We start from the raw sequence: 27,554 nt of genomic DNA, 5'->3' as shown, positions 1-27,554 counted from the left end.
GGAAAAGTAAAGAACACACTGTCCTGCACCAGATATTTAATTCCCAAAGCAAGGCACAGCAGGAAATGTAGGGAGATTAAAGGTATTGAACAACTTGGCTCATAGGGCAGCCCTTGCCAGCTGTACCCATCTCCTAGAGAAACACAGCCTAATTCTCATCACAGAGCAAAGGCTGTAGGGCACCAAACAGTTCCACATGAGTTTTAAGAGGTCATCCTTGTGGGGCAGGAGGGGAAGAGCAACATCTGCAAAATATAGGAGGGTAATTACCTGCATAAGCATGGCCTGTAATATTCCAAAGGTCCGAGTCCCAAGACATCAAATCCAGATCAAAATGAAAGTTATAGAGATCATTTTCCTGAAATGACAGGTCAGAAAAAAAGACAAGACAAAAAGAAAGATGTGTTGACACCATCGGCCATTATGTACACATTTCTACAGCTCCAGAAAACAAAACAAACAGCATAACTATCAATCACTTCAGGTGCCTTAAGGTATGCAGAGATCAAAGTCCTTAAAGGAGAAATTCTCAACTGAAACACAAAAAACAAGGCTTCTTTTAAACTTACACCAGTAGGAAGAGCAGGTCAGTTTAAGATCATCACTAATTATCGTACTCTTCTTTGTAATTTCTATAGCAAAAGTTCTAAGTTCATTGAACCATGTACAAAAACCACAAGTCTTAGGAACCTGGTGCCATCCTCTCCTTCATCTGCCTTGAAAAATTTATTTAATGCTCTTGCACCATTACATCTCAAAGCACTTTACAAACAAAAGCAGCACCAGTGACAGTTTACCAGCAGGAAAACAGACACAAGACTGATTTGCCCAAGACCTGACTAACAGTATGTGTTAGGTCTCCCTATACTTGAACACAGTGATGTCAATATCTAAAGCCAAGGACACCAGTTTCCTTTCCCAACAAGAATCAAAACAAACAGGCTAAAATCACTCCATACTTATTATTTATCATATGCCCTTTAAAACAACGACTGGGGTTTTTCTCCATTTATTATGCTTGTGCATCTCTAAGTCTCAGTTTCCTACAGAAATGTGGCCCTTTATGAGCACTTGCCTGAAAAATACAAACATGACCTACCCAGCTCTTACAGATATACAACACAGATTTTCCTGAAAAGAATACTGAAATTATACCTTCCCTTATACTCTCAACTTGCCCTGTGAAGAGAGGCTCAAAAAGCCTGCAAACTGCATAGATATTGGTACTTGCAAGTTAGAATGAAAAGAAGGCTCATCAGAGCACATTTTAAAGGAAGAATGACCAAAAAACCACAATGTGAGCTGTACATTAAGAGTCCTCACCCAAGCAAGTAATGCTGACCTGCTAATGGGGAATACCTTTCCCTTGCACAATCTGTTCCCACATCTTCTCCAGTGACTGGTTCTACACGTGTAGGAATGCTCTTAGAACAGGGGGTTTACATGAGATGATAACCCGGGCTTGTGTGCTGGAGGCGGACTGGGACACAGTGAGCAGAGACACGGCAGGGGAAGAACATTGTGAGATACAAAGCTGTGTTTCGTGTCAGGTACACACAGGCAGCGTGTGTGCTTGTGATTGTGATATGTGTGGAAACTGATCATGGGACAATTAAAGGATGAATTCCAAAAAAATAACTGAGGGAGTAAAGCATGGAAGAAGGCCTTTGAACTTATCCTTTGTTTGCAATTAACCTCTATAGCATCTGAATTAAAGCTTTAAGGATGTTGCTGCTAGACAGGAACTTTTTGCACGTAGCTAAGCATTAAACAGCTTTGCAATAATAACCTTTCGAAGTATAATTTTAGAATATTGCTTGTAGTAAGGAGCTTTGAAAATATAAGTTTAGAACATATGTAAAGGAAACATGCTTATCTCAACCCCTTAGCAAAACAGTAAAAAGCAGCTTGAGAAAGGAAGATGAACATCAACCCAAGGATTGATGGCTTCGACCAAGGGAAGCTGGACATCACTGTTATGAGATTTATAGTCTTTGCAATTAAAAGGTGGGCCCACATCTGGAGTCTGGACCGCACCAGCTGGGAGGCCTCTTTCTTCTTTCGGAAGCCGGACCCCACCATCCGGGGATACTCCTTTCTGGGGTACATCCTGAGAAAAACTAACTCACAATAGTGTATAGAATTGTGACGTAAAAATTTGGAATAGGAACTGCTGAAAAAAGCTCATGTGCACCCCTAAAAATACCTGTAAGCCCCAACCATCGATGTGCAGTTGGAGGGAAAATTTCCCCCACTGTACCCAGCGCTGTTTTGCTCATACTTTACCACATTAATTAATAAATTGATTGCTGCTTGAATATTGGCCTAGTCAAGCTTCTTATTTATAACAACATGGAGAGGAGAATCCATGAGGGAAATGCTCGGGAAGAGAAAAAGCAGTATGGACAAGTGGGCAGGGATTAATGCAGAAGGTTGCAAGCAAAGGTCTTCTGAGAAAATCCTACATTAAAGAAGAAAACAAGACGTAATCTAATAGGCAGAGGGATAAAGAAGAGCCCGGGTGGATGTACGTGTAACACACCCACCGTTCTCTCAGGCAGCCCTGAGCCGGCGCCCCCCCAGCACTGCCCTGCGGGGTTCACCTTCACCGGGGCAGTGACAACGCCACTCCTCGTCCCCGGCACGTCGCACCCTCCCTGCCCGGCACCCTCTGCCCCGCAGCGCTTCAGCCATCGCTGTCTCGGCCGGGCGCCCACGCTCGGCTGCCAGGCTGCTCCCAGGCCCCCCGAGCCGGCAGAGCGCGGACCCGGCCGCCGCCAGCCCCGGTACTCACGTCAGGCTCGTCCTTCGGGGCCGCGGCGCCCAGCAGCTCGCTCAGCTCCTCGCCCAGCACAGCCTCTGCGGAGAGAAAACGGGCTCAGCGCCGGCCCGGCCCGGCCCCGCCGGGGAGCTCCGCGCCGGCCCGGCCCCGGCCCCCCGAAGCAGCGCTCACCCCAGTCCAGGCCGCCCCCCGGGGCGGGCAGCAGCCCCGCCGGCTCCCACTCGGCCTCGGCCGCCGCCATCGCTTCCCGTTCCTCCCGAAACACACGTCTGCTTCCGGCGGGGCAGCGCCGGGCCCGCCCGCCACGGCGGCCGCCGGCGGACACTCGGCTGGCACGGCCGCTGAGAGCGCTGCGAGCTCCGCGGAGACTCACAGCTTCAGTTCGGCTGGGAAAGACCGCTGATGTCAGCGAGTCTAGCCCATGGCCCAACAGCACCTTGCCACCATGGCACTGAGGGCCCTGTCCGGTCCTTAAACACCTCCAGGGGTGGTGACTCCACCACCTCCCAGGGCAGCCCGTTCCAGTGTCCAGTCACCCTGTCTGTGCAGAAATCCCTGTGAGTGTCCAACCTGAACCTCCCCTGGCGCAGCTTAGGGCTGTGTCTTCTTGTCCTCTCAAAACTAACCTGGGAGAAGAGGCCAAACCCCCCTGCTTACAATCTCCTTTCAGGCAGTGATAAGGTTATCCCTGAGCCTCCTTTTCTCCAGGCCAAACAACCCCAGCTCCCTCAGCCGCTCCTCATCAGACATGCTCCAGCTCCTTCATCAGCCTCGCAGCCTTCTCTGGACATGCTCCAGCACTTCAACATCCTTCCTGAACTAAAGGGGCCGCGAACCAGACACAGCGCTCCAGAAGTGGCCTCACCAGTGCCAAGTTCAGGGGAAGAATCACTTCCCTAGTTGTGCTGGCCACATTATTTAATGAAAACTTCACCCTTCCCCAGGCACACAGGAGGCATTAGTTAGACAAAGGTGTTTATTCGGACCCTGCTGACACAAGCTCATTGGTGGAAGCGTGAATGGAGCAGCTATCGAGGAATGCCCAAGTTCCGGGTGGGAGAATGTCCAAGAGCTGGGTGGCAGGCTGCCCCCAGCACCTGGCTCTTGGCCTCTGGTGGGTCTCCAGCTGCCTTCCCAGGGGAATGCTGCACACGCAGCATGGCAGCAGTGTCCAGGGGCAGCTCTGCTCCAGGCTACAACCACAGGCATGGAGTCCCTCTGTGCTCCCGCAGCAGCTCCTGCTGGGCCTGCAGCCCTGGGGGACATGGTGGGTTTCAGTCTCAGGCAGGCTGGAAGCAGAGGAGAGATGGAGCTGGCGTTAACCACTTCAGACCCAAGGGGTGTCCCCACCCAGGAGCACCCCAGCCAGGAAGATGGCCACCCAGGTGAGTTTTGAGGGTCTCGCCCACCCTCACCTCACAGGTTGCCATCATATGCTGTGTTGGTGAAGGTGCCCGGCGCTCCCAGGTCACTGGAAGGCAAACACAAGGATGTCACCTTGGGGAGTGCAGGAGTGTGTGAAGGCCAGGGGTTAGCACAGCCCTGTCAGCCCCAGAGATGCTCCCGTAAAAAACCAGCCTGACACAGGCAGATCTGGGTGTCAGCAGGGTGAACATAGGGCTGTGACAGTCACAGGGCAGAGCCACCCTCCTGCAGAGCACAGCTCTCACCTGGTGGGTTTCAGGAGCTTCCTCTTCTCCTCTGATAACAGTGTTGAAATGTTCATGGGCATAAAGCACATAGAAAAGAAATAACCAGATCTGTTTAGTGAAGGTCACAAGAAGCTGCAGCAGCAGCATCTGAAATTGAGCAGAGCTGAACAGGCATGAGGTGGGGCTGCCTTAACAAGCATTTGCTGCCTTCTTCAGAGTGATGATGTTTATCTGGCTCTGCCCTCCAAACCTGGCTGCTGACATTTTCAGCTGGACCAACTGCCAAGGACCCAAGCAACTCAGCAAATAAAACATGTGAATGGAGGCAGTCACACTGTTAAACTCTTCTGATCACCCCAGCCTCCCTTGGGACTGTCACCACCTTGCCTGAGAGCCCCTGGCCAAAGCTAGGGTGGCCTGCAGGAAGCATTTCTTTACCTCTGTCACTGAGCCTCTTGGCAAGGATGGCAATCAGCCCCCCAGAGAGCACAAGACCAGCTACTGCCAGGGCTGAGCCACTGCTGTAAGCCAGGACTTGCTTTAGGAAGGCACCATCCTCTGAAACAAAGCCACAGAGCCGCGCGTTAGAAAGTTGTCAGCACTTTGCAGCCCCTGGGGAGTTTCCCTCCACCACATTCAAGATGTGCTTGGAGGAAAGCTGGAACCTCCACAGTGCTAGAGGAGCTGGGGGCTCCTGCTGTACCTGCACAGACCGGGGGATCCCTGGTCCAGTTCCCCGTGGCCTCACACCGGAGCATCTCTGCTCCCATCCGAACAAACCCCTCCTCACAGGAAAAGGAGCACGTGGAGTTGTAGGTGAAGTTCCCATGCACATGAGAGCAACTCAGCTGGCCTCTGCTGGGGGGGGACAGCACTGGGCAGCTGATGGCTGCAGATAAAGCACAGCAGGAGCATCAAGAGGACAGGACTGGTGGCAGCAAGATGGGGACATGTGGGCTGGCAAGCCAGGGGATAAACTGACAGAGCCCAGGGTGCTGGGGAGAGCACTCTGCTACAACAGACATGTGTGAGATCACAGGATTTACCTTTGCAATGTGTGGGGCTCCCAGTCCAGGTCCCCAGGGCTGTGCACTCCCGGCTCTCCGGGCCCATCAGCACAAACCCCTTCTGGCAGGAGAAGGCACATGTGGAGCCAAAGGTGAAGTCCCCGTGGAGATGGGAGCAGGCAGCCTGGCCCATCTTGGGGGTGGTCAGTGCTGAGCATTTGATGGCTGCAAGGGTAAAGAGGCACAGCTCAGGAAGGAGCCTGGGAGACTACACTTTTGGGACCAAGAGGGTGGGGACACATCATAGTGTCACCCCATGGCCAGTGACATGCTGAGCTGTGGCAACAGCTCTACCTTCACAGCGTGGGGCATCCCCTGTCCAGGTCCCCGTGGCTGTGCATTCACGGCTCTCTGGCCCCTTCAGCACAAACCCCTTCTGGCAGGAGAAGGCACACGTGGAGCCAAAGGTGAAGTCTCCATGGAGGTGGGAGCAGTTCAGCTCTCCTTTTTCTGGAGCTCTGAGCACTGGACAGGTGATGGCTGCAAGGACAAACATTTTCAAGCTGAAAAGTGGGTACTACAAGGCTAGACTGTTGAAAGAACAGGACCAAGAGGGTCCTCTAGCGAACATCCCATGCTCAACACAAGGCCTGTGACACCTTGAGCAGCAGCAATACCTTCACAGTGTGGTGTGTCCCCAGTCCAGGTCCCCAAGGCTGTGCACTCACGGCTCTGCAGCCCCACCAAGACAAATCCTGGCTGGCAGGAGAAGGCACACATGGATCCATAGGTGAAGTTGCCGTGGAGGTGGGAGCAGTGCATCTCTCCCTGGACTGGAGCACTGAGCACTGGGCAGCTGATGGCTGCAGGGCAAAAAGCACACTTCAGGCGGTAGCCTAGGAACTATGAGGCTGAATTCTTGTGATGAGAGAGCTAAAAAGAAAACATCCCAGGGTCTGCCCAAGGCCTGTGACACCTTGAATAGCAGCTCTACCTTCACATCTTGTTGCATCCCCAGTCCAGGTCCCCGTGGCTGTGCACTCCCGGCTCTCCGGGCCCATCAGCACAAACCCCTTCTGGCAGGAGAAGGCACACGTGGAGCCAAAGGCGAAGTTGCCGTGGAGGTGGGAGCAGTTCAGCTCTCCCTTTTCTGGAGCTCTGAGCACCGGGCAGGTAACAGCTGCAGGGGTGGAGAAGCACTTTGAGCAGGAATCTGAGGGCTACAAGGCTAAACTGTTCAGCCTGAGAAGCTTCAGGGGAACCCTAGTGTCACCCAAGGCCAGTGACACCCTGAGCTCTAGCAGCAGCTCTACCTTCACAGTGTGGGGCATCCCCAGTCCAGGTCCCCGTGGCTGTGCACTCACGGCTCTCTGGCCCCTTCAGCACAAACCTCTTCTGGCAGGAGAAGGCACACGTGGAGCCAAAGGTGAAGTTGCCATGGAGGTGGGAGCAGTTCAGCTCTCCCTTTTCTGGAGCACTGACCACTGGACAGGCAATTGCTGCAGGGACATAGAAACAGTTCAAGGAGGAGCCTGGGAACTACAAGGCTAAAATGTTTGGTCTGAGCGACTGTGGAAACCCTAGAGTCACCCCACAGGCAGTGACACCCTGAGCTCCAGCAGCAGCTCTACCTTCACATCTTGTTGCATCCCCAGTCCAGGTCCCCGTGGCTGTGCACTCACGGCTCTCCGGGCCCATCAGCACAAACCCCTTCTGGCAGGAGAAGGCACACGTGGAGCCAAAGGCGAAGTTGCCGTGGAGGTGGGAGCAGTTCAGCTCTCCCTTTTCTGGAGCTCTGAGCACTGGACAGGTGATGGCTGCAGGGGTGGAAAAGCACTTTCAGCAGGAGTCTGAGGACTACAAGGCTAGACTGTTAGAATGAAAGGACTAGGACACTGGAGAACATTCCAGGGTGAACCAGAGGCCTGTGACACCTTGAGCAGCAGCAATACCTTCACAGTGTGGCATGTCCCCAGTCCAGGTCCCCAAGGCTGTGCACTCACGGCTCTGCAGCCCCACCAAGACAAATCCTGGCTGGCAGGAGAAGGCACACATGGATCCATAGGTGAAGTTGCCGTGGAGGTGGGAGCAGTGCATCTCTCCCTGGACTGGAGCACTGAGCACTGGGCAGCTGATGGCTGCAGAGTGAAGAGGTACACATCAAGCAGCAGCTTGAGAACTGGGAGACTAAAATTCTGAGGCCAAGGGGCTGGGGAGCACCACAGTATCACCCCAAGGCTAGTGACAGCTGGCACTCCAGCAGCAGCTCTACCTTCACAGCGTGGGGCATCCCCTGTCCAGGTCCCCGTGGCTGTGCACTCACGGCTCTCCGGGCCCATCAGCACAAACCCCTTCTGGCAGGAGAAGGCACACGTGGAGCCAAAGGTGAAGCCCCCATGGAGGTGGGAGCAGTTCAGCTCTCCCTTTTCTGGAGCTCTGAGCACCGGGCAGGTGACGGCTGCAATGGGAGAGCAGAGCTCAGAGATGGGATAGATGAGGTTAAATCTAATAATTCAGGCTGAATCCAAATCAAATCTTACCCACACTCACCTCTTCAAAACTGTAGTTGGTGCAATGGTTTTTCTTCCCTACGAGTGATTTTCTCAGGGGGACACAGTGGCTGCTCTGCCAGAGCCCTGTTTATCCCTTTCACTACCCTGGGCCAAAGCCCCTGGGAAGAAGGACCACAGCTGCTGCAGTCCCATTCATCTCCCTCCCTTTACTGGAGCAGAGACCAGCCTCTGTCCTTGTCACAGTGGCAGGAGGATGGCTTTGGGACTGTAAAGCACTGCAATGGCTAAAGAGGTTGTGTACCAGCCTCCCCTGCCTGTTCCCAGGGTGTGTTTTGCTGCATGCCAGGACAATACCCAAGGTTTTCTGGGGTGAGTGGCTCTGCTGCCTGAGGGATCACCAAAGGTCAGTGCCAGCAGGGCATTACCACCACCCAGCCCAGCTGAGACAGACTGCATTCACTGCATCTTCTGCTTTCAAACTGACACCAAGCACTTTCCTGGGTAGACTTTTCCTTTTGTAGCTATTTTACAGGCAATTTACAGGTTTCCCAGTCCCCAGAGGTGCCTGTTGGTGAACATGCTGTGCAGGTGGGAGCAGCTGACCCAGCCCCTCTGGGGGCCAGCCAGCAATGGGCACACAATGGCTGCAGGTGGGCATGGGGCAGAGTTTGAGGCAGGACAGGCAGCCTTGCCCCGCACGGTCCTTGCTGCACCACCAGCCTTGCTTGCAGCCTTGCTCTGCTTGTTTCTGGAGTAAGCCCAGCTGGCAATGCTTGCTAACACCATTTTGTTATCAGCACAGGCGACCAACTGACTCCTCTGATTGTTTGCAATAAAACAATCATGTTACAGCCAGCAGGAAAAAAACAACAAGCTGGGAAAGCAAGCCCCTGGCCAGCTTCTCTGTGGGGATTTTTGCAAAATTTGGAGCCATCTCCTGCCCTTGCCCCTGCTGGGGATACTGGTTACAGAACAGTCACATCACATCTCCAGGTCTGTTCCCCTTAGCTGCAGACAGTTTTGCTGGTCTCAGCTACCTAAGGTCCTGGGTTGCACCACAGGCCCCACCGGCACAGGCAGCAGCAGCACTAACTTCAAGGCAGGCTTCTTTTACAAAGATGCTTCCCACTCCCATTCCTTCCCACTCCCAGTTGTGTCCCATGTCTGCTTGACTCACTCCATCCTTGTGCAAGGCTGCAGGTGTACCACGCAGCAGCACAGGAAAGGTGGAGCGAGACTCTTGCACCCCCCAAAAATCTTGGCAGTTCTCTGGGATGCCTAGTGCCTGGCTGCAAACCCTCAAGCCACTGACAGGAAGACTTTCTCTGCCCCTGCAGCATAACATACCACAGCTTTCTCTCCTTTGTGGTTTCCTGCCACACTCTGTCCCACCCAGTTTATATCTAACTCATTTCATGAGTCCTTATCCCTGTTCAAGATGGCCCATGCCAGGATACACCCTTCCCCTGGCTGTGGGACAGCAGCCCCTCTCTTCTCTTTCCCAAGATGCCAAATGCCTTCCCAAGGCAGATCAGGGTGGGCTAGGGGAGAGAGGCACTGCCACAGAGTTGGCAGAGGAGCCAGGACACCATCCTCACCCACACTTGGTGCACACAGGGTGCTGATATCTGAGTGGGATCCAGGGCAGCAAACATGGGCACTGGGACAGCCAGGCAGAACAGGGCCTCACAGCTCACAGCTGCTCTGCCCATTGCAGCCTCCTCAGGGAATCCCACCCCACATGCAGCACCAGGAGATGCTTCCACAATAGGTAAGGGCACAGCAGCTCTTGTCTGAACAGCATTGGGCACACAGGGCTGGTTCCCCCAAAGCATCAATGCTGCATTCCTGAGACCCCCAGCCCCCGCCAGGCCCTACCTGTGCAGGTGGGGATGCTTGCTGACCACTCCTGGGAAGGCAGGCACCGCAGCACGCCCGCCCCTCGCCGCTCAAACCCCTCATGGCACCTGAACTCACAGGTGGAGTTGTAGCTGAAGTCTCCGTAGGGATGGCTGCAGTTCATGGGCACTCCCTCGGGCTCCAGCTTGGCACACTGCACAACTGGGAGAGACACGTTGCCACAGCCCATCAGGAGCACCGGAACCCTGCTTTGTCACCAGGGTTTGGACTCTCCGGCAGGAAGGGAGGGGTGGGGATGGATGTCTCACCATCCGTGCACTCAGGGCCGTGGAAGCCGGGGTAGCACTCGCAGCGGTAGCTCCCGATGGTCTCCACGCACTCGCCACGCTGGCTGCACGGGAAGGGCTGGCAGGAGGCTGCACACACAGGGGACGGTCACCAGCAGCTGCTGGCCCCCCTGCCGAGGTCCCCAGCCCACCCGAGCCAGCAGTCCCCCCGCTCACCCCGGTAGCACAGCGCCTTCTTCTTCCGGTTGCAGGGCTCGTCGTTCCACTTGCCGGACTGCTGCGGGCGCTGGATGTAGATCTCCACGCAGTCCTGGTTGGAGCGGCGGTTGTTGGGCTCCCCCAGTGCCCAGTTCTCTGCCTCCTTGGACAGAGCCTTCCGAGTGCCCACCCAGGTCCAGATGCCGCCCAGCTTGCGGATGCCAATCCAGTAGTAGCGCCCGTGGTAGGGCAGGCTCTTGTTGAGGTACTCGATCTCCTGCTGGTTCTGGATTGCCACCAGGTCGGTAAAGAAGGTCTGGCAGAAATTCCTGGCCTGCTCCCACGTGTAGTCCCCTTGGTCACTGTAGTGGTAGGTCCAGGCACCCACCTCCACCCACAGCACCATGCCTGTGACAGAAGATGAGGTCTGGGATTGATGCAGAAAGGATGGGAGCTGGGCCAGGGGTGAGATCCCTTGGGACATGAGGGTGGGCTAAGCCTGACATCATGGCCAAGAGATGCCAGGGGCAGACTGGGTGAAAAGGATTGGATGAAGGGGTGAGTGTGGATGAGAATGGGACTCCATGGGTACACAAAGATGTGGCAGAAGGAGCTGAGGACAGAGGGGGATGGCACAGGGATGAGGAAGCTGGAGGTGACAGGGTGAAGGCTGAGATGGGGCAGCACGGAATGGGGCAGGCAGAGCACAGGAGGCAGAAGAGCCCCAAGCAGTGATGCCAACCCTCCTCCAGCATAAGGATTGAAAGCTCAGCCCCGTGGCCCTGTTCCCCTGCCCACAAAAGCTTCCCAAAGAGGGAAGTCCCACTTCAAGATGGTTCCATAAGCACAGTTCCTTCCTTGAGTGCAGATGTGTATACTTCAGTTTTCTTGCTTTACCCTGCTACATGAGAGCCAGATTGGAGCGAGGCAGAGCAGCCGATAATGCCCTCACTCCCAAAAGCATTTGGACCCCAACCTGCTCATCTGAGACAGAGATGGTCTAGAGTCTTGTAAAACTCAGTGTTGCACAACAAGGTCTTTCAAAAACAAGCTCATATTATGGTCATACCCAGCAGGGAGGGCAAAGCCAGAAAGTGACTGGAACCCAAACCCAGAAGTGAAGGGCACTTTCCTGAAACCCTGCTCTTATTTACAGCATTTCACACCACAACTTTATGCAATCAAAGGGTTTTAGCCACAGAAAGAAGCTTCCTCCATTCTCCCAAGGGGCAGCTATCTCCACAACTGCAGAAAGTGATGTGGGGATATCATATCTCCATCTGGGCAGAAAGTGAGATGAGGATCAAAGTTTGCTCCAAACAACCAGCCTAGCTTATGCTGTATCTCAGGAGAGCATTTTATCAGGCTGCAGTTGTGCAAAGATCTGGGCATTGCAGATTAGATGCAAATACACATCTTCTAAAGTCTAATTAGGGCTGTACTTCAGTCCATTGTTATACATTTTTGTAAGTAATTTCCCATAATTTGTCTGTTTTTCCTGTGAAAAAGCAAACTATTCTCTTTGTTCAACAGAACTGAAGCTGGGGAAAATGTGGTTCCCTCTTTACCCTTTGGGAATTTGGGGCTGCAGGACAGGAACTCGGGGCACCTTCTGGAAGCCTGCCCCATCCTCAGCTCCCACCATCCTCCTCCTGGCCCCTGCTGCTCCCCAGCACAGCTCTGCTGCCTGCTGCCCTCACACAGCCCATCCCCAAACTGAGAAGGGCCAAAGTTTGACATCTGCTCCAAGTCTGTCCTCCACATGCTCTCCTATCTCTTTCCTCCAGCTCCACCAGTTACACCCTCTCTATGGCACAGCTCATCTCCCTGGTCTTATGCCACCTCTCCCTGCCCCACCTGCTGCTGACACCCCAAATGAGTGCTGTTTTCCTGTGTTTTGACCCCTTGGCTCCTGTGGCAGCCCTGATACCTCTTCCCAGGGTAGAGGTATCAGTTCTTTTTGCCTTTTTGAGGGTAGTTCTTTTTGACTTTTTGTTTTCTCTCAGAGCCAAATCTCAGCCTCCTCCTGACACTGCACTTACCTCATTTCTGTTCCTTAGCTCAGTCCCTAAGGTTCTTAGGAAAATAATTCAGCTCACAGAGGATTTCCAGGGACAGAGCAGGCACCAGTAGGTTTTGCTCTGTACAATGCCAGCATGTGAAGGAAATACCCTACAGGCAGCAAAAACAAGCTCGTTTCTATACTCCTGATGTCAATTAGCAGCTCTAATTCTGTGTGGTGCTGCCCCAGCTGTGCTAGAACCCTTACACCCACGGGTCCTGTGACTCCATCCATGCTCAGCTCCCCAGCACGAGCATGGGTGTAGGTGGTGGGTAGAGCTCCCCTGCCTTTCCCCGCTTCACAGCACAGTTCACAGCACCCGCTGCCACGCTGCATTTGGGGAACCAAACATCCTGCAGGGACCTCAGCCATGGCCTGGCCCTTCCTGAGGGAGCACGGTCCGCCTGGAGGGAGCTGGCACAAGCAGGGCCAGCCCCATCCCAGCCCAGAGGGATCCAGCCCTGAGGATGGGCTGATGAGCCTCCAAAATAACAATGCTACATTTCTCCAGTTTCTCAGACCTGCGGACTCCTCAGCAGCAGGGTCACACTGGGCTTACTGAGTGGGGGGTGGGTGGCTTACCCCATGTCATGGCAGCGATGCCCAGGTAGATGCCAGGAGAGCTCAGAGTCCGTGTCCTCCCAGCAGAACGCAGTCCCACAGCAGTGCCCTGACAGAGAGGGAGACATGAGCGTGCATATCCCAAGGGATTCACACATGCACCCACACTGCTGCCAGGCAGTTCTGCCTCACACAAGGGCAGTCACTCGTGGCACTGGCACACAGGCACACACGGTGCTCCCAGCCAGGTACAGCTCTGCTGCAGGAAGGGCCCCTTGCAGTGAGGCACTTGGGGGGGAGCACTTTACTCCTGGGGAGCCCCTAAGTCCTGTGCCCCCTGAGCCCCTTCCTGCCCAGCCAGGGCTGGCATCCACCTCTGCAGTCGCTGTGCCCTGTGTGCCTGGCAGTGTCCCGTGAGCCTGGGGTCGCTCGGCCAGGGTGTCCCACAGCCCCCAGCTGTAGTTCCTGTCAGTGCCTGCCCACAGCCCTGCCCTCCCCTAATCCCCTTGTCTAGGCAGACCCTCTGTCATCCCCGAGGAAAGGAGCAGGACTTACCATGCTGGTGCCGCGGCTGCACCGTGCCCAGCCCGCGGCAGCTGTCCCTCGGTGGGCAGTGCTGCTCACGCTTCCTCCGAGCGTGCAGCACATCACTCCCTGCCCCTGGCCTCTTCCCCTCCCATCCCAGCCCCGCTGCCAGCCCACATCCTGCCCCACACCCCACCTCCTCTGCCACAGGGCTCTCCAGCCCCAGGAAACCCTTCTCTGAGCCTGGGGTTGGGGGCAAACAGTGGGGTCAGCACTGGCCACAGTCCTCATGGACCTAGCTTGGCAGCAGCCCCATGGCATGGGAGTTGGCTGCATCCCCACTGCCATGGGGACATGACAGCCACAGGAGATCACCCACAACAAGCCAGGCTTGCCCGAGCACCCCAGAAGGAGGAGAAGGGCCCCCTGAAAAGTGTTCAGCCCCAGTCCATGATGCCCAGAGCACTGAGACCTCTCTGACCCACCCTGTCCATGTGGCAGCATCTACACTGGTGGAGGATAGAGGAGGCTGAGGTGTGCTGAGGTCCCTGGTAGGCTGAGTGGGAAAGTGGCTCACAAGCTCCCAGCTCCCGTGCCAGATGCTCTCCTCGCATGCAGGCGTTTTGCTCTGGCTGTGAATCTTCATATACTATTTGTAAACAGTTACTTACACAATGTATTTTTCTGCCTTTGCCTTTAAGTCTTTATGAGAAAGGTCCAAGAATATGCCAGAGGAACTTCCCCCTGACTTATTAACATCCTTTAGGAACTTCCACCAGTGTGTTCAGGAACATGTCTAATTGTGTCCACCGCCCCTTGGATCTTTTCTTACCCTGTCCTGCTCGTAAGTAGAATTGCCTTGGCCAGGTTTTCTGCAGAAATTACTCTGCTCACTTCCAGCTAAAGCCAAACAAGAGCCATGCAGTCACATGTATTTTCCAATTCCAAAGAAATTGATGCTGCTCCACCAGGATATTCTAGACAAAAGGAGGAACCCATTCCACAAGAGCCATAACCCACTGCAATTAGTTTATTGTCAGCCAGTATAAATGAACCTCGTTTCCTGTCTCTGGATATCTTCCTTGGAAAATGTTTTAATGCAGTCGTCTCTTTCTATGAAATTGCTGAGTCTGTATATCCAGTAATTCAGGAACACTTGCTTTTTAGCAGCTCCTCTGCCAAGAGTGGTCAGTTATGGGAAGGGAAGGAGCAGCCAGGCAGGCAGAGAGGCTGAGGGGCAGCTGCTGGGGAGGAGACCAGCACCAAGTGCTGAGGGTCACCTGGGCAGGGCGGGAGCTGCCTCTCCTACTGGTGAGACACTGCTGGGACTCAGAGGGATGTTCATGGGTACACAGCCCCAGGGCAGAGCAGGCTGTGCCCCTGCCAGTTTCACTTCTGCTTGAACCCGTCATGGTAGGGCAGAGCGGTAGGAAAAAAAATAGTCCCACCTTTATTTTTGTGACTACAAATAGTTGTTGGTATTGCTTTAAAAATGGAATCAAGGTGTTTGAGATGCAGAGGCTGTTGCTGCTGCGAAGACAGTACCTGACCAAGTTCGAGCTCTGTGTGGAGGCAGGTGCCCCATGCCTGGGTTCAGAAAGGGGGTCCTACATGGCAGGATGGATACTTGGCAGGATGGGGGCTTGCTTTGCAGGTAGTGGAAAAAGGTACACATGGTAGGACGGAGAGAAGACCAGAATCAGCTCTGCTGGGATCTGGTTAATCACCAGGAGCCCTTTCACATCTCAGGTTATTTCCAAGGCTGGCTTCCCTGGAAGGAATTCAGGATGCTGCAGGGCACATGCTCCTGCTGGATTCCTGCTGCTGTGCTCACCAAGGAAGGGTCTGAGTAGTGTGGGGATTTCCCAGGTGTCAGGATGGTGCGTCCTGTCCACCCAGCCATCCCTCTGAGGACACAAGGCAAGCTGCCAGCTAGGGCTTTGCTCAGCATGGGCTCAAGGGAGCGGGGACAAAGACACTTTCATGTGTCCCCTCTGCCCCGTCCCTCTGGACCCGGCACTGGAATGGAGAAGTGCCTCCTTTGCTGTGCCCCAGCGCTGAGTACCACTCGGGGCGATGCTCTCAGTGCCGCGGAGCCGTGCCGCAGGCTCTGCCCCTGGGGAGGGGGCCCGGCCGCGCGTTGTTTAGGGCAGAGGCTCCCGCCCCAGGCTGGCACAGCCTGTTCCCCTGCTTGTGCAATGTGTCCGCAAACCGCAGAGGATCCGAGTCACCCGGCGCTGCCCGGCCGGCTCGGCTGCTGCCCGCGATACAGCGGGCACCTTCCTGGCAGCCCCGCTCCCCCGGGGAGGGCTCGACAGCCCGCTGGAGGTGCCCGATCCCGCCCGGCAGGGCTGTGCGCTGCTACCGGCGAGGACACACACGCCTGGGTGCAGCCCCGCTGCTGCCATCCCTCCCTTCATCCCTGGGGACACGGGCGGCTCTCTCCCTGAGACTTTAGAGGCATCTCCTGAGCGCAGGCAGGAGATTCCCTTCCACCACAGGTCCCCAGGAAGTGCTTGACCCAAAGGGTGTCCCTGAGCTGCAGAGTGCCTTTGGGTAAGTCTGCCAGAGCACAGCTCCAGCAGCCGGAGCCTCCTCCTCCATCCTTTTATCAGCTGGTGCCCCGCCTCAAGCAGCCCCGATAAAATCTTTCTCACAATTTGAAAGCGTTTGGACGCAGGGAGACGCATTAAGGGTGCTACCCTGGCTTGCAGGGACTGAGATGATTGCGAGGATTAGCCAGGACCAGAAGTCCAGGGGCAGGTACCTCGTACCCCCCACCCACAGGGACCTTGAGGCGCTGGGACAGCCCTGGCTGTGGAATATAGGGTAGTTTTGGGCAAGTCGCTCCTGCCCACCCTATTCAGACCCTCTCAGAGATGTTTCTTTGACCTCAGCTGTAGGACAGTTCTCTGCCTCCTGCATTTCACTGCGAAGCTGGTGCTGGAGAGCCTTTTCAGTGGGCATCACTGCCACACGGGTACCCCTGCCCCTGCTGCCTGCCAGCTCCCTGGCACCTGGCAGCAGCCACATGTGCACGGCACAGATAAGGGTTTGCCAAACAGGATGCCTGGGGCATAGATAACACCGACATTATCTCACTGCTTGAGTGATAGGCAGTAAACAAGTGACACTGCCCACCCGGGGAATCCCAGGCAGCACCTCTGCCCTGCCAGCCAGCTGGGCCACAGGCTGGGAACGGGCTGCCGGGTGCAGCTGCAGGGATGTGCCACATCCAGGGGCAGCCCTGAGTGACAGCCAAACCACCCAGCCTACAGTTCCTAGGAACTGTGACTGCTCTGCTTCTGCCCTGCCTGGCTCTCCATGGCACTGTGCATCCCTGGGACGCTGAGACAAGCCTCCGACTCACCTGGGCCTGCCCCAGTAGAACCCATCCTCCTGGCAGGACAGTAGTACCAGCCACACTGGCTTGGTGTGGGGGCAGCCCAGGCACAGGAGGCACTGGTAGCCAATGAACCAGGCCACCCTCACCCTGGACACCACCTGTGCTTTTGTAGCATGTCTGGTTTGATGCAGAGATTTCAACCTTCTCCCGTCTCACATGGCAAACCCAGAGCCAGATTCCTCTGCCTGTCACCTCTGTCACACGCTGTGCACTATTGCCTGCTCCCCTCCCTGGGCAGCAGATGAACAGGCTCAGCACCAAGAGCCGTGTCTCTAGCCAGGGCTAGGCCCTGCACAGCAAAAGACATCCTCTCCTCTGGCCAGGAAATCCTGTGGCATCTCCTCCAGCTGTGCCCAGCTGTGTTTCACCCGAGACAGGAGCAACTTGAGGACATTCTTCATTTCTGGCAGGCCAGGGCTGAGCTTTCCTCTTCTAAAAGTTCCTCTCTCTTTCTCACCTCCCTGCTTCAGCACAAAGCCTGTCTGGCTTGGCTGCTGCCAGTGATGCAGCAGGCACCCTCCTGGGTGATGCTTTCTCCCCTGGGATCTTGGTAACCTTGGTCACCTTTCTGCTCCAAGGAGTTACTGTTCCTATTTGGATTAGTGATTTATTAACTGCAGATAGGGCGGGCACTGGCACAACATGTTTCAAAGTCTTTTTTGTGCCTCAACCACCTTGCTTCTGTACATCTACAAAGTGCCCTGTCTGCACTGCCCCGGCTGTTGCAAACTGCTAGGCTCTGGCCAGTGCAGCATCCCTTGGTGTGTGACCCCAGGGACAGGGTAGCTCCATCTGAGTCGCTGCCTCTGTGGCCGTCCAGCGCTCCATGCACAGGGTGGGTGGCCCTTGCTGAAGCTGGCTCTGCCTAAGAGTCCTGACTTCTGGGGCAAGCCCCTGCAAGTCAGAAACAAAAGCTAAAATAATGAGGGGAAGGATGTTCCTAGCCACTTGTTGTCACCTTTGAAATTAATTCTTACTCCTGTGACCTCTTGCAGCTCTGCTTTAAGAGCAAGATGGTCACAGACAACAATTTAACAGTACTTCATCCATGAGCAGAGGGGTACAAGCTCCTTCACATCTAAGCAGCAAAAGCAAAAGGTCTTTTCTCCACTTTTCTGACAGGAAATGGCAAGGCAACATCGACAGTGCTTTCCTAGCTTCTTTTTTATTTTTATTTACCCTTAAGGAGAAGGACTGTTTTGCAGAGAGGCGTCTCGGGAGGACTCAGTGGCCCCACAGGAGGTGAGGCAGGACGTTGTACCCCCACCCACCCCTGCTGCCCTGTGGGACTCGGGTGGCCCCGCCCGTACCGGCACCGTACCTGGCTTCCCAGGGCAGGGCGCAGCTCCCCGGCTCCGGCCGCAGCCGGCCCTCCTCTGCTGCCTCTGCGGCTGTCACACCACGGTCACACGAAGGCTCCCCGGTGCTCTGCAAGTCCTAGAAACCCGCTTTTGCCCTGCAGGCACTGAGGCCCTTCGGCAGAGGCGCGGGGCCGGGGGCAGCGTCCTCCCCGAGGGGCAGCGGCGCGGGCAGCGTGCGGAGCTGCGCTGGCTGCCGCGTCTGTCCTGTGTGCCGCGTCTGTCCTGTGTGCCGCGTCTGTCCTGTGTGCCGCCTCTGTCCTGTGTGCCGCGTCTGTCCAGTGTGCCGTGTCTGTCCTGTGTGCCGCGTCTGTCCTGTGTGCCGCCTCTGTCCTGTGTGCCCCCTCTGTCCTGTGTGCCGCGTCTGTCCTGTGTGCCGCCTCTGTCCTGTGTGCCGCCTCTGTCCTGTGTGCCGTGTCTGTCCTGTGTGCCGCCTCTGTCCTGTGTGCCGCCTCTGTCCTGTGTGCCGTGTCTGTCCAGTGTGCCGTGTCTGTCCTGTGTGCCGCCTCTGTCCTGTGTGCCGCGTCTGTCCTGTGTGCTGTGTCTGTCCAGTGTGCCGCGTCTGTCCTGTGTGCCGTGTCTGTCCAGTGTGCCTCCTCTGTCCAGTGTGCCGCCTCTGTCCTGTGTGCCGCCTCTGTCCAGTGTGCCGTGTCTGTCCTGTGTGCCGCCTCTGTCCAGTGTGCCTCCTCTGTCCAGTGTGCCGCCTCTGTCCTGTGTGCCGCCTCTGTCCAGTGTGCCGTGTCTGTCCTGTGTGCCGCGACTGTCCTTTGTGCCGTGCCTGTTCTGTGTGCCGCCTCTGTCCAGTGTGCCGCCTCTGTCCTGTGTGCCGCGTCTGTCCTGTGTGCCGCGGCGGCGCCGGGAGGGTCCCGTGGCGGTGCCGGCGGCCGCCGTGCCGTGTCCACTGGCCCGCGGGCCGTTGCTCTCCACGATGAGCCGGAGAAGGCCTGCTCCGGGGAAGTCCATGATGACCACCCCCCAGCGCACGGGCTGCCCGCCCCGGCGCCGCAGGTGCTGGCAGCAGCGGGGATTCACAAAGCGGGCCACCTCCTCTGGGCAGGTGAAGAGCCCATTGCCGGAGCAGAAGGTGAGGTACATGGTGCTGGGGTCTCCGCCGGCCGCCTTCTCCAGGTGCAGCCGCACCCGGGCCCACTTGCGCTCCAGCGAGAGCACGTTCCAGGCGTCGCTGATGCTCAGCTGCTCGTAGGGGATGCCCAGCACCTCCCGCGCCAGCGCCTCCAGCACCACTATCTTGCCGCGCACCTGGCCCAGCGTTGGCACCTCCTCCCGGCACCACACGCAGCCCTGTCCCTCTTCCAGCAGGCAGCGGTGCAGCTGGGCGGCGAAGCCGGGCCGGGAGCAGATGGGCAGCTCCTCCTTGATGCGCATAAGCACGGCCTCGCCGGGGTGGGCGCGGAGGAAGCGCAGGGTGCGGCGCAGGACGCCGCGCAGGCTGGCCCGCTGGAAGGTGCACAGGTGGTAGATGCGGAGCTCGCCCCGCGACAGCTTGCAGCGCACATCCAGGAAGCGGACGCCGGCCGCCAGCTGGGCCTCCAGGCCCCAGCTCTGGCACCGCAGGCGCCGGCCACCGAACAGGCTGAGGGAATCGTGGGTGCCAGGGATGGAGAGGCGGGAGAGGGGCAGGGCGTCGGGGAGCTCCGCCATCCAGTCAGGGCAGCAGGCTGCCGGCTGGGGCACGCAGTCGAAGGCAGCGCTGCGCCGGGACCATGTCTCCATGCCACCGGGAGAGCGGGCACCCCGGCACCTGGCTGGCCCCCCAGAGCCCTGCCGTGGAGGAGAAGCAGACCATGAGCGGTGGGAGCGTGGCCCCTATGCATTCCGATCCCACCCTCCCCGGTGGCATCCCCACCGTGCCATGAAACCCTAGAACACACCATACCCTATAATAACCACACGCGCCCCATATACTTTGCTGCCTGTACTTCTGCCACACTGTGCTGTTCCCCTGCCACCCTCAAGCACCCGTCCCAGTGCCCCGGAGCCCTGGTGCGCCCCAGCCTCCCCCTCATTGGCGTACCTGGGTTTGCCGGTGGCTGTGGAGCAGAGCCCAGCGAGCAGGGCACGGCCGTGGGTGCCGGCGGCACACTGGCAGGTGGAGCGGGATGCCAGCCATTAACCCGGTGACTGTCATGACGCGCGTCCTGCCTCGCAAACGGCACGTGCGCCTGGGATTCATCCTCAGCCCTCGGCCAAGGAGCGCACTTGACAGACACACCAGGCTGGAAAACCACCCGGCTGATCCTGACAGCAGCCACTCAGGCCTCTGCACCTCCCTCCCCAGGAATCAGGACGAACGGGATCGTGGTGCCGCGGGGCCCCTGGATGCTGCCCACGGGAGCGGCTGTGCGGAGCCGCGGGGTGCCTGCATGCCTGCTCCAGAGCTATGTGCCGGTGGGACCTGGACAGCCCCGGTGGGGACTGGCGGCGTCCCTATCAGAGGGACAAAGTACAGAAAGTGTCCGGAGCGGGGGTCTGCGCTTGCCAGCGCATCCCAAGACCTGCTCAGCGGGAGTTCCTGAGGAAGCGGGCTCCATCTCCTTGCTCTTCAGGCACCAGGGACTGCTTCACAGTGGGGTCACCACAAGGCTGCCCGGCGGGGAGCGACCCACCTCCTGCCCAGGGGACACAGCTGCCGAGCAGCCCGGTCGGCAACACGTGCTGAACCCAGCGGGGTTTGGAGAGGAGCCGCCGCACGGGTCACAGACCCCTCCGAGCATTCCTCCAGCTCACATCCCCTCCGCCTGAGCGAGGCGGCCACAGGCATCCTCAGGGGGCGTTCGGCTCTGCCACTGCAGAAACGGCCGGCGGGGACAGGCCAAGGGGCACCTTCCCTGCGCGCCGGGCTGAGCGGGGGTCCCTGGGGCTGCCCCCGCCCCGGCAGCCCCGTCCTGGCCCCGGCAGCGGCCCCGTGTGGCGCTGTCCCGCGGCTCCCCCACACGGAGCGCCCCGCCCGCGGAGCCGCAGCGCGGCGGCGCAGCCGCTCCCGGCCCGGCCCGGCCCTGCCCGCGGCTCTCGGCATGGCGGCGGCGGCGGGCGGCGGCAGCAGCTGCTTCGTGCTGGGCGCCTCCGGGGAGACGGGCCGGGCGCTGCTGCGGGAGCTGCTGGCCCGGCGGGCCTTCGCCCGGGTCACGCTGATCGGGCGGCGCCGGCTGAGCCTGGGCGAGGCGGAGGCGGCCGTGGTGCGCGGGCCGGGGACAGGGCTGGCCGCGGTGGCGGGGACCGGGCCGGCGGCGCTGACCCTCGGCCTCCCCGCAGGAGCAGGCGGTGGTGGACTTCGAGCGGCTGGGCGAGCACGCCGCCGCCTTCCAGGGACACGACGTGGGCTTCTGCTGCCTGGGCACTACCAGGGCCAAGGCTGGCGCAGTGAGTGGGGACCCCCTGCCCCCCGGGCGAGCCCCCTGCCCTGCCCGCTGCCTGCCCCGCTGACCCTCCCCTCCCTCCTCAGGATGGCTTTGTCCGTGTGGATCGGGACTACGTGGCGCAGGCGGCAGAGCTGGCGCGGGCAGGGGGCTGCAAACACTTTGTCCTGCAGTCCTCCCGGGGGGCAAACGCACGGAGCCGCTTCCTCTACCTCCGCGTGAAGGTGAGGGGGCTGTGGGCTGGGCTCCTGGTGCTCGTGCAGGAGTCACGGGATGCCGGGATGCTCGGGAAGCAAGCAGGAGCTGAGGTTTAGAGATGCAAATGGCTCCGGGGGTCGTCCTGCTGCTGCGGGACAAGGGAAGGGGCTGGCTGGACAGCTGTGCGACTGGCTTCTTATGAAGCAGCACAGCACCTGCTGCATGCAGCGTCTGCCTCCCTCCTCAAACTCCAGAAACATCCGCTGGGGTCTCCAGCCCAGCAACAGTTCCCCAGCCTTAAGCTGGGATAGCTTCACAGCCATGTGGGGAGGCTCAGGGCTGTGTCCAGGTGAGACATGAACTGTCTCCTGCTGGAAAGCCTGCAGGCTCCCCACGGAGGACCACACCCGTCGCAAAAGATTTTTTCTCCATGTGTTGTGTGCTGCAGCTCCCAACACCTGCGGGACTCAGAGCTGCCTGCCAGCGTCTTGTGCTGCCTGGATCTATCCCCAGGCTGGATGCTGAGTCCGGGTGCTCTCCGGAGCAGCTTGTTGCAGTTTAGCATGATGGTTGCAAGGGCGCACTGCTGACCTGTGGTCCGTGTCCAGCAGGGGCCCTCGCCCCGGCTGCCTGGCCTGGAGAGCTGATCCCTGCCTGGCCTGTTCCAGCCTCCTGTTGGTGTTAGTGCCATCCTGCCCTTGGCTCAGCAGCCCTTTCCTGCCTGTTCATGGGGTGGCAGGGATGGTGCTTGCAGTCATCCTTGTCTCCTTTCGTCCTGCCTGGCTGCTCTGACAGGGAGAAGTGGAAAACCTGGTCCAGGCTGTTGGTTTTGATCACTGTACCATTCTCCGGCCAGCGTGAGTAGTGGTGGAAGAGGGAGGGACAGCACAGGGTGGAGGGTTGCCAGGGCAGCAGGGAAATGCTTCACTGGGAGATGGAGGAAGAGAAACGATACATGAGGGCAGGGCTGAGGAGGGAAGTGGAGAATGCCAGCAGCTGCACATGCAGCTCAGGGATGAGCAGACTGCTTCCCAGTGCTGCAGGGAGCAAGCTCTGCAGTTTCCTGTGGCCCATCCCAGTGCTAGTGCCATGTGCCATGCAAGCACGGGAACCTTGGGGTGAAAGCGTAGGTTGAGGCACATAGGTCAGAGCTTAGCTCCAGATGGACCTTGACCAAATGCAAAGGGAACACTCACCTGTGTCCTTTGAGGTGTACTGTGCTCTTCCTACCTAGGAGAACTGGAATTGTGCTTTCATCAGCACAGTGGGGAAAGGAGTTTAGTGTCCAAGGGCTCAGCTCTCACGTTCCGTGACCCTGCCAAAGCCCCAAAGCCCATGTCAGTTCAGGGAGCTGGTCTGGGCCCTGGTGCAGCTGGAGAACTCGGTCTCTTTCATGCTGACCCACCTCACCTCCTTGCTCTGCAGGGTGCTGCTGTGCAAGCGCCAGGAGTCCCGGCCCATGGAGTGGATAGCCCAGCAGTTCTTGGGTGCTGTGGCTCACCTGTTCCCCACTGCTTACTCAGTGCCTGTGGAAGTGGTGGCCAGGGCTATGGTGGCCTGTGCACTGCAGCCAGGAGAGGGGAAGGTAAAGGTGCTGGAGAACGGGGCCATCCATGAGCTGGGGAAGGCAGTGCCACAGCAGGGCACATAGAGCAGCAGGGATTGCAGGCAGAGCTTGGTTCACTCTTCAGATGCTCTGTGGGCTGAGGATGAACGCACACATGGGAGAGGTGTGGGGTGCTTGCGTGGCTAGCGTGGAGCCAGAGGTACATCCACTACTTTGCACTTTGGCTGATTCTGTCAAGGGATCAAAAATGCAGGTGCTGGCTGCTGGGTGAGGATAAACACTGTGCTCTGCTGCCTGGATCCATAATACGAATACGGGTAAAGATGATGTAATCCAGGCCTTGAATAAAACCCTGTGACTGATCTGGTTGTGCCGGCTTTGTGTTGAAATAATGTCTGTCACCCACACGCCAATAACCCCGCCTCAGCCTCATGTGCTCAGATCGTGTCACTTCAGGGAATGCTCACAGACAGGTGACAGGCACAGGAAGGCAGAGACAAGGCACCGTTGCCTGTGTGGAAGCTGCACTTGACAGAGCACATGGTGGCACCAGTGCTGCTTGGATAGCAGAGCTCCTGGATGCTCAGCAGCAGCTGCTGAGGCGCCAGGGGTGGTGGCTGTGCCTGCAGCAGGTCTGTGCAGACGCTCCTGGCCTCATCTGCTCAGGGTGCGGAGCTCTAGGGATGCTGCTATTCACACCTGGCCCGCCACTTGGTACCTGTAGTCACAAAACCACCATGCAAACACTTGCAAGCGCCCAAAGTCCCTCTGGGCTTTCCTTGCGGGCACAAATGAGCCTGAGCCCAGCCCCGTTTTCCCAGGAGTGCTCTGCACGTGCAAAAGTTGAGGTCGGCCTGTGCACACCGTGTAGGGGGCTTGCTCCTGCCCAGGTGCCAGAAGGGGAGCAGGTTCCTTCTGTGGGCATGGAGCCGGCACGAGGAGCAGGGCTGTGTCCCAGGCGCGGCCCCGGCTGTTCCCAGGCCTCGTGCTCGGGGTCGAGGAACTCGGTGGCTCCCCACATGGGATGCAGAACATACGTGACTCCCAAGTTCCCTGCTGGCCACAGTCCCAGTGCTCCGGGTAACGCTGCTTTCCAGGATTCTCTCTGACCTCACCCACGGCTCCTGTGTCAGTGACTTGGATGTGGCCAATGGAGGGAGCCTAGATCTCATCTCCTCCTTCCACACAAGCATTTCCATCGTTGGCTCGGGCCTCAGAAAGTCGGCGGAGGCAGTGAGATGGTGTAGGCACCTAGACAACTCCTCAGCCACGTGAGGGGCTCCGTTCAAAGGGACCACAGAGCCACAGCTACTGATAAAGACTGTCCCAGTGAGAGCAAAACAGCCCCTTCAGGATAGTACTTAATGCACAAAGGGAAACGAGAGGCAGGCTGGTCAGCATCACGCTCGAGTATGAGGAGCACAAAGGCTGGGCACCTGCAACACTGGGTTACAAAGGCATGGTGCACTCAACACTCAAAAGAGATTTTTTTTAAAAGGGCTTGTGCTTATACAAGGGAGTGGAAATGAACACCTGAAGTGGTAAGACCGTAAAAGAATTGAAAATTGAGATGAGAGACTAAAAAAAAAAAAGAATTCAAGCTCAGGAAAGTTACAGGTGAAAAGCAAGCCACAGAAGATGTGAGAAAGCATCCTAAAGGCATAAACATGAATTATGACTATGTGAGAAGCAGAAAGTTCTCCAGGGAGGCTCAAGGACAGGGTGTGATCAGGCTCTATAGGAAGGAATGAGCCATCACAGAAAGCCTCACTGAGTTACTTGCATTGCCCTGTGCTGTTAGGGAGCTCACACTACCATCATTCCTTAGGGGACACACATTTGCTTGACTATCCCAAAGCATGCAGGGAAAAAAAAAATATTTTAACATCATTTTTAGAACACATGGTTATAAGTCTGCCAGAAGGAGCACTCAGATGAATGTCCAAATACTCTCCTGGGTGAGAATTGCAGCGATCACTTTACCAAAAGGTCAGCATTGTTAAATATGATGCTAGTTCTTAAAAAGTTCCGGTGGGAACCAGGAAACAGGGAGCAAAGCAGCTAGGCTGCCTTCTATAAAAGGCACGTTGCTAGAAAGGATAATAAGTCTGAAAATAACAGGGCCAAGGATAAATTTGGTGTAATGGGAGATTCCACGTGGCTTTTGAGGGGGCAGTTGCAAGGCACAAGCCTGGAGCCCTCTTGGAGGAAACCAGCCATTGTGTACACAAGACAATCTGCTCCTCAGAGTGCACTCAGATCTCCAAAAAACTCTCCCAGAAGGGCTCTTAAAGAAATTCAGCTGTCGTGGGAAGACGAGGAAGGTCTGTGTAGTTTCTTATTGGAAATATTTTCTTAGCACTCCAAAGCCTTGAAACACACAAACATTTCTTGAGGGACAAAAGTCTGTGGAAAACGCAAGCCATTTCTGTGTGACTCTTGTTTCTGCTCAGGGCTAACAGTTTCTTTTTCAGCGTTTCAGATAAATCTGTGTTAAAACGCACAGCTGCAACCCCAGCACGCAGTATAGCTTCCTTATCACCCTCCCACGTGGAGTTTCCTCGCACACTTCGGACCTCAGTTGCCCAATTTGCTCTGTGCACTCCTTAAACCCCCACCCCAGAGCTTTGCAAGAGGTTTTAGACCTCTGGTCGCTGAATGATGGCAGAGGGGATTGGCCCACCTTGGGCTGCAGGAGGAGAAGGAGACTATAGTCTGTTGGGAAGAGACCCAGCGCCTCCAGGGGGTGTCACTGGGGAAAGCTCCAGGTTCCTCTGAGCAGCAGGAGGTCTGCAGAGATGGAGCCGAGTCCTCGGCACACCTGGCAGGGCTCTCCGAGGGCTCTCCAAGGGTGCACAGCCCTGGCTGCAGCTGGGGGGGCAGCAGAGCAGGGAAAGGTGCTCAGAGGCTGCTGGACAGCGTTAGCACAAACCACCTGGTCCAGGAGCCCCACGTTCTGCAATTCCCACGCTGGCTTTGTTACAGAAGATTCATGATGAAAGGGTAGCTGCGTTGCCAAGGGCTCAGCGGTGGGGGTTTCCCAGGAGCTGCCAGCCCCCGCTGTCCCTCCCAGCCCTGAGCTGTGAGAGCCACCAGCCCCACTGGCCCACGCTGCCACCACCTTCCCTCCGAGCCAGGGCTGCCTGAACAGCCTCCTGCAAACAGCACCACTCTTCAAGGGTGTCTTCAAAGCAGCCTCTGAGCTGGCACTCAGTGACATCCTGGTGACATCCCTGCCAGCAAATGCGTGACCCTGATGAACTCTCTGGCCCCGAGGGCACTGGCAGAGCCCAGCAAAGGTGCAGCTTGCAAGGCTGTGTTCCCCCAGAGAGCAGGGGCTGCACCCCAGCTGCTGGGAGATGGGGCCGCAGAGCCTCGTGCTACCCCTGACTGGAGTGAGGCACCTCCAAGCTCCTCCTGAGTCCTCTGGGAACAGGGCAAAATGAGAACAGCCTGGAAGAGTAAAGGACCTCCATCCTCTGTGGGTGCTGCTCTTCCCTTCCCCACTCTGTGAGACACGAGGGAGGCTGGTGGGCACCTCCATGCCAGCAGAGGGAAGGGCAGCCCGCCACACCCTGGCTCTGACCCCCTTGCCTGAGTGCATCTTGGGGGCTCTAATCAGCCTAAGCCATTATTATCGGAGCATCTCATCCTCTGAAATTGCCAGCTGTACTTTTTTTTTCATTCAGTTTCCACTACAAACCAGTACAAAGCCAGCCCAAGCTCTCCAGGGAGGCACAGTTTCCAGCAGACTTCCAGCTTTCACTTACTGCACTCAGATGCCTGAATGCAGGCAGTGTGTTGAGGCATAATCCCACAACAGACCCAAAATCCAGCCGGAAGGCAGAGCCGGGCAGGCACATCTCTGACACAGCACAAGGGAAAGGGGACCAAGAGCTGAGCTTAAATGTAACCCTGGGTTTCACCCAGGGAAATGGTGGTTGCTAGCGCCCCTGGGTGTGGACAGCCAGGTTGGGAGCAAAGTCCCTATTCCCAGCTCCCAGTGTTAAACAAAGCACAGAGAGGCACATTTTCATCGTCACCCAGGAGCCAAGGTCTGAAACAGAAGTCACTGATAGCCACCACCACTGTTGAAGTGGTGGATGTTTTCACATCGGCCACAGCCTTGAAATCAACAGCAAGACTTCTCACAAGCACTTTTATTTTTCTGAAAGTTCCATTTTTCACTCGAAAAATCTCA

At 57.1% G+C, this 27,554-nt stretch overlaps 4 protein-coding genes across 6 annotated transcripts in view; 1 reads left to right on the top strand and 3 right to left on the bottom strand.

Annotated features, from left to right (window-relative positions):
- The window catches only part of ATF6 (activating transcription factor 6), a 77,463-nt gene extending 74,085 nt beyond the window's left edge, over window positions 1-3,378 (bottom strand). Inside the window, exons 1-3 of one of the 2 annotated variants that reach the window (XM_038145061.1) lie at window positions 2,954-3,378; window positions 2,795-2,859; window positions 271-358 (exon numbers count right to left, since the gene is read on the bottom strand). In XM_038145061.1, the coding sequence (XP_038000989.1) occupies window positions 271-358; window positions 2,795-2,859; window positions 2,954-3,023 (223 nt within the window). In that variant the 5' untranslated portion in view covers window positions 3,024-3,378. The remainder of the gene's footprint in view (window positions 1-270; window positions 359-2,794; window positions 2,860-2,953) is intronic. The other variant, XM_038145060.1, reaches the window with a different exon arrangement.
- A 369-nt stretch (window positions 3,379-3,747) lies between these two features.
- Window positions 3,748-13,604, bottom strand: LOC119704199 (selectin P). 2 transcript variants are annotated; one of them, XM_038145059.1, is made up of 18 exons: window positions 13,478-13,604; window positions 12,944-13,031; window positions 10,318-10,707; window positions 10,123-10,230; window positions 9,833-10,015; window positions 7,714-7,899; window positions 7,394-7,579; window positions 7,073-7,258; window positions 6,755-6,940; window positions 6,436-6,621; window positions 6,119-6,304; window positions 5,796-5,981; window positions 5,481-5,666; window positions 5,138-5,323; window positions 4,873-4,992; window positions 4,453-4,483; window positions 4,198-4,253; window positions 3,748-4,071 (listed from the first exon to the last, which is right to left on the bottom strand). In XM_038145059.1, exons 1-17 carry the CDS (start codon window positions 13,568-13,570, stop codon window positions 4,199-4,201), a joined length of 2,742 nt encoding a protein of 913 aa, XP_038000987.1. In that variant the 5' UTR covers window positions 13,571-13,604; the 3' UTR covers window positions 3,748-4,071; window position 4,198. The 2 variants fall into 2 exon arrangements, 1 of the variants encoding a protein (XP_038000987.1); XR_005257870.1 differs by lacking the exons at window positions 3,748-4,071; window positions 4,198-4,253; window positions 4,453-4,483; window positions 6,755-6,940; window positions 7,073-7,258 and having other exon boundaries at window positions 5,138-5,666.
- A 4,430-nt stretch (window positions 13,605-18,034) lies between these two features.
- On the bottom strand, window positions 18,035-20,934 carry LOC119703629 (1-phosphatidylinositol phosphodiesterase-like). The gene is made up of 3 exons (XM_038143694.1): window positions 20,247-20,934; window positions 18,990-19,993; window positions 18,035-18,047 (listed from the first exon to the last, which is right to left on the bottom strand). The coding sequence occupies exons 1-3, from the start codon at window positions 20,403-20,405 to the stop codon at window positions 18,035-18,037; spliced, it is 1,176 nt and encodes a 391-aa protein (XP_037999622.1). The 5' UTR covers window positions 20,406-20,934.
- A 185-nt stretch (window positions 20,935-21,119) lies between these two features.
- Window positions 21,120-23,715, top strand: HTATIP2 (HIV-1 Tat interactive protein 2). The gene is made up of 5 exons (XM_038145062.1): window positions 21,120-21,408; window positions 21,485-21,592; window positions 21,675-21,812; window positions 22,582-22,643; window positions 23,212-23,715. The coding sequence occupies exons 1-5, from the start codon at window positions 21,247-21,249 to the stop codon at window positions 23,435-23,437; spliced, it is 696 nt and encodes a 231-aa protein (XP_038000990.1). The 5' UTR covers window positions 21,120-21,246; the 3' UTR covers window positions 23,438-23,715.
- The last annotated feature ends 3,839 nt before the right edge of the window (window positions 23,716-27,554 follow it).

The sequence above is a fragment of the Motacilla alba genome, chromosome 8 (assembly GCF_015832195.1).
Source record: "Motacilla alba alba isolate MOTALB_02 chromosome 8, Motacilla_alba_V1.0_pri, whole genome shotgun sequence".
NCBI lineage: Eukaryota > Metazoa > Chordata > Aves > Passeriformes > Motacillidae > Motacilla > Motacilla alba.
The sequence above is the reverse complement of the archived record's forward strand: the minus strand, read 5'-3'. Positions and strand labels throughout refer to the sequence as shown.

Bases quoted from the DNA above. Each gene is read 5' to 3' on its own strand.
- LOC119703629 (XM_038143694.1), bottom strand. From the start codon at position 20,405: ATGAATCCCAGGCGCACGTGCCGTTTGCGAGGCAGGACGCGCGTCATG. The intron at 19,994-20,246 runs GTACGCCAATGA...CCTCCACGGCAG, and splicing joins ACAGCCACCGGCAAACCCAG to GGCTCTGGGGGGCCAGCCAG.
- LOC119704199 (XM_038145059.1), bottom strand. From the start codon at position 13,570: ATGTGCTGCACGCTCGGAGGAAGCGTGAGCAGCACTGCCCACCGAGGG. The intron at 7,259-7,393 runs GTATTGCTGCTG...CCACCCCTGCAG, and splicing joins GGACATGCCACACTGTGAAG to CCATCACCTGTCCAGTGCTC. The intron at 5,667-5,795 runs GTAGAGCTGTTG...TTACCCTTGCAG, and splicing joins GGATGCCCCACGCTGTGAAG to CCATCAAATGCTCAGCACTG.
- HTATIP2 (XM_038145062.1), top strand. From the start codon at position 21,247: ATGGCGGCGGCGGCGGGCGGCGGCAGCAGCTGCTTCGTGCTGGGCGCC. The intron at 21,593-21,674 runs GTGAGTGGGGAC...CTCCCTCCTCAG, and splicing joins CCAGGGCCAAGGCTGGCGCA to GATGGCTTTGTCCGTGTGGA. The intron at 22,644-23,211 runs GTGAGTAGTGGT...CTTGCTCTGCAG, and splicing joins TGTACCATTCTCCGGCCAGC to GGTGCTGCTGTGCAAGCGCC.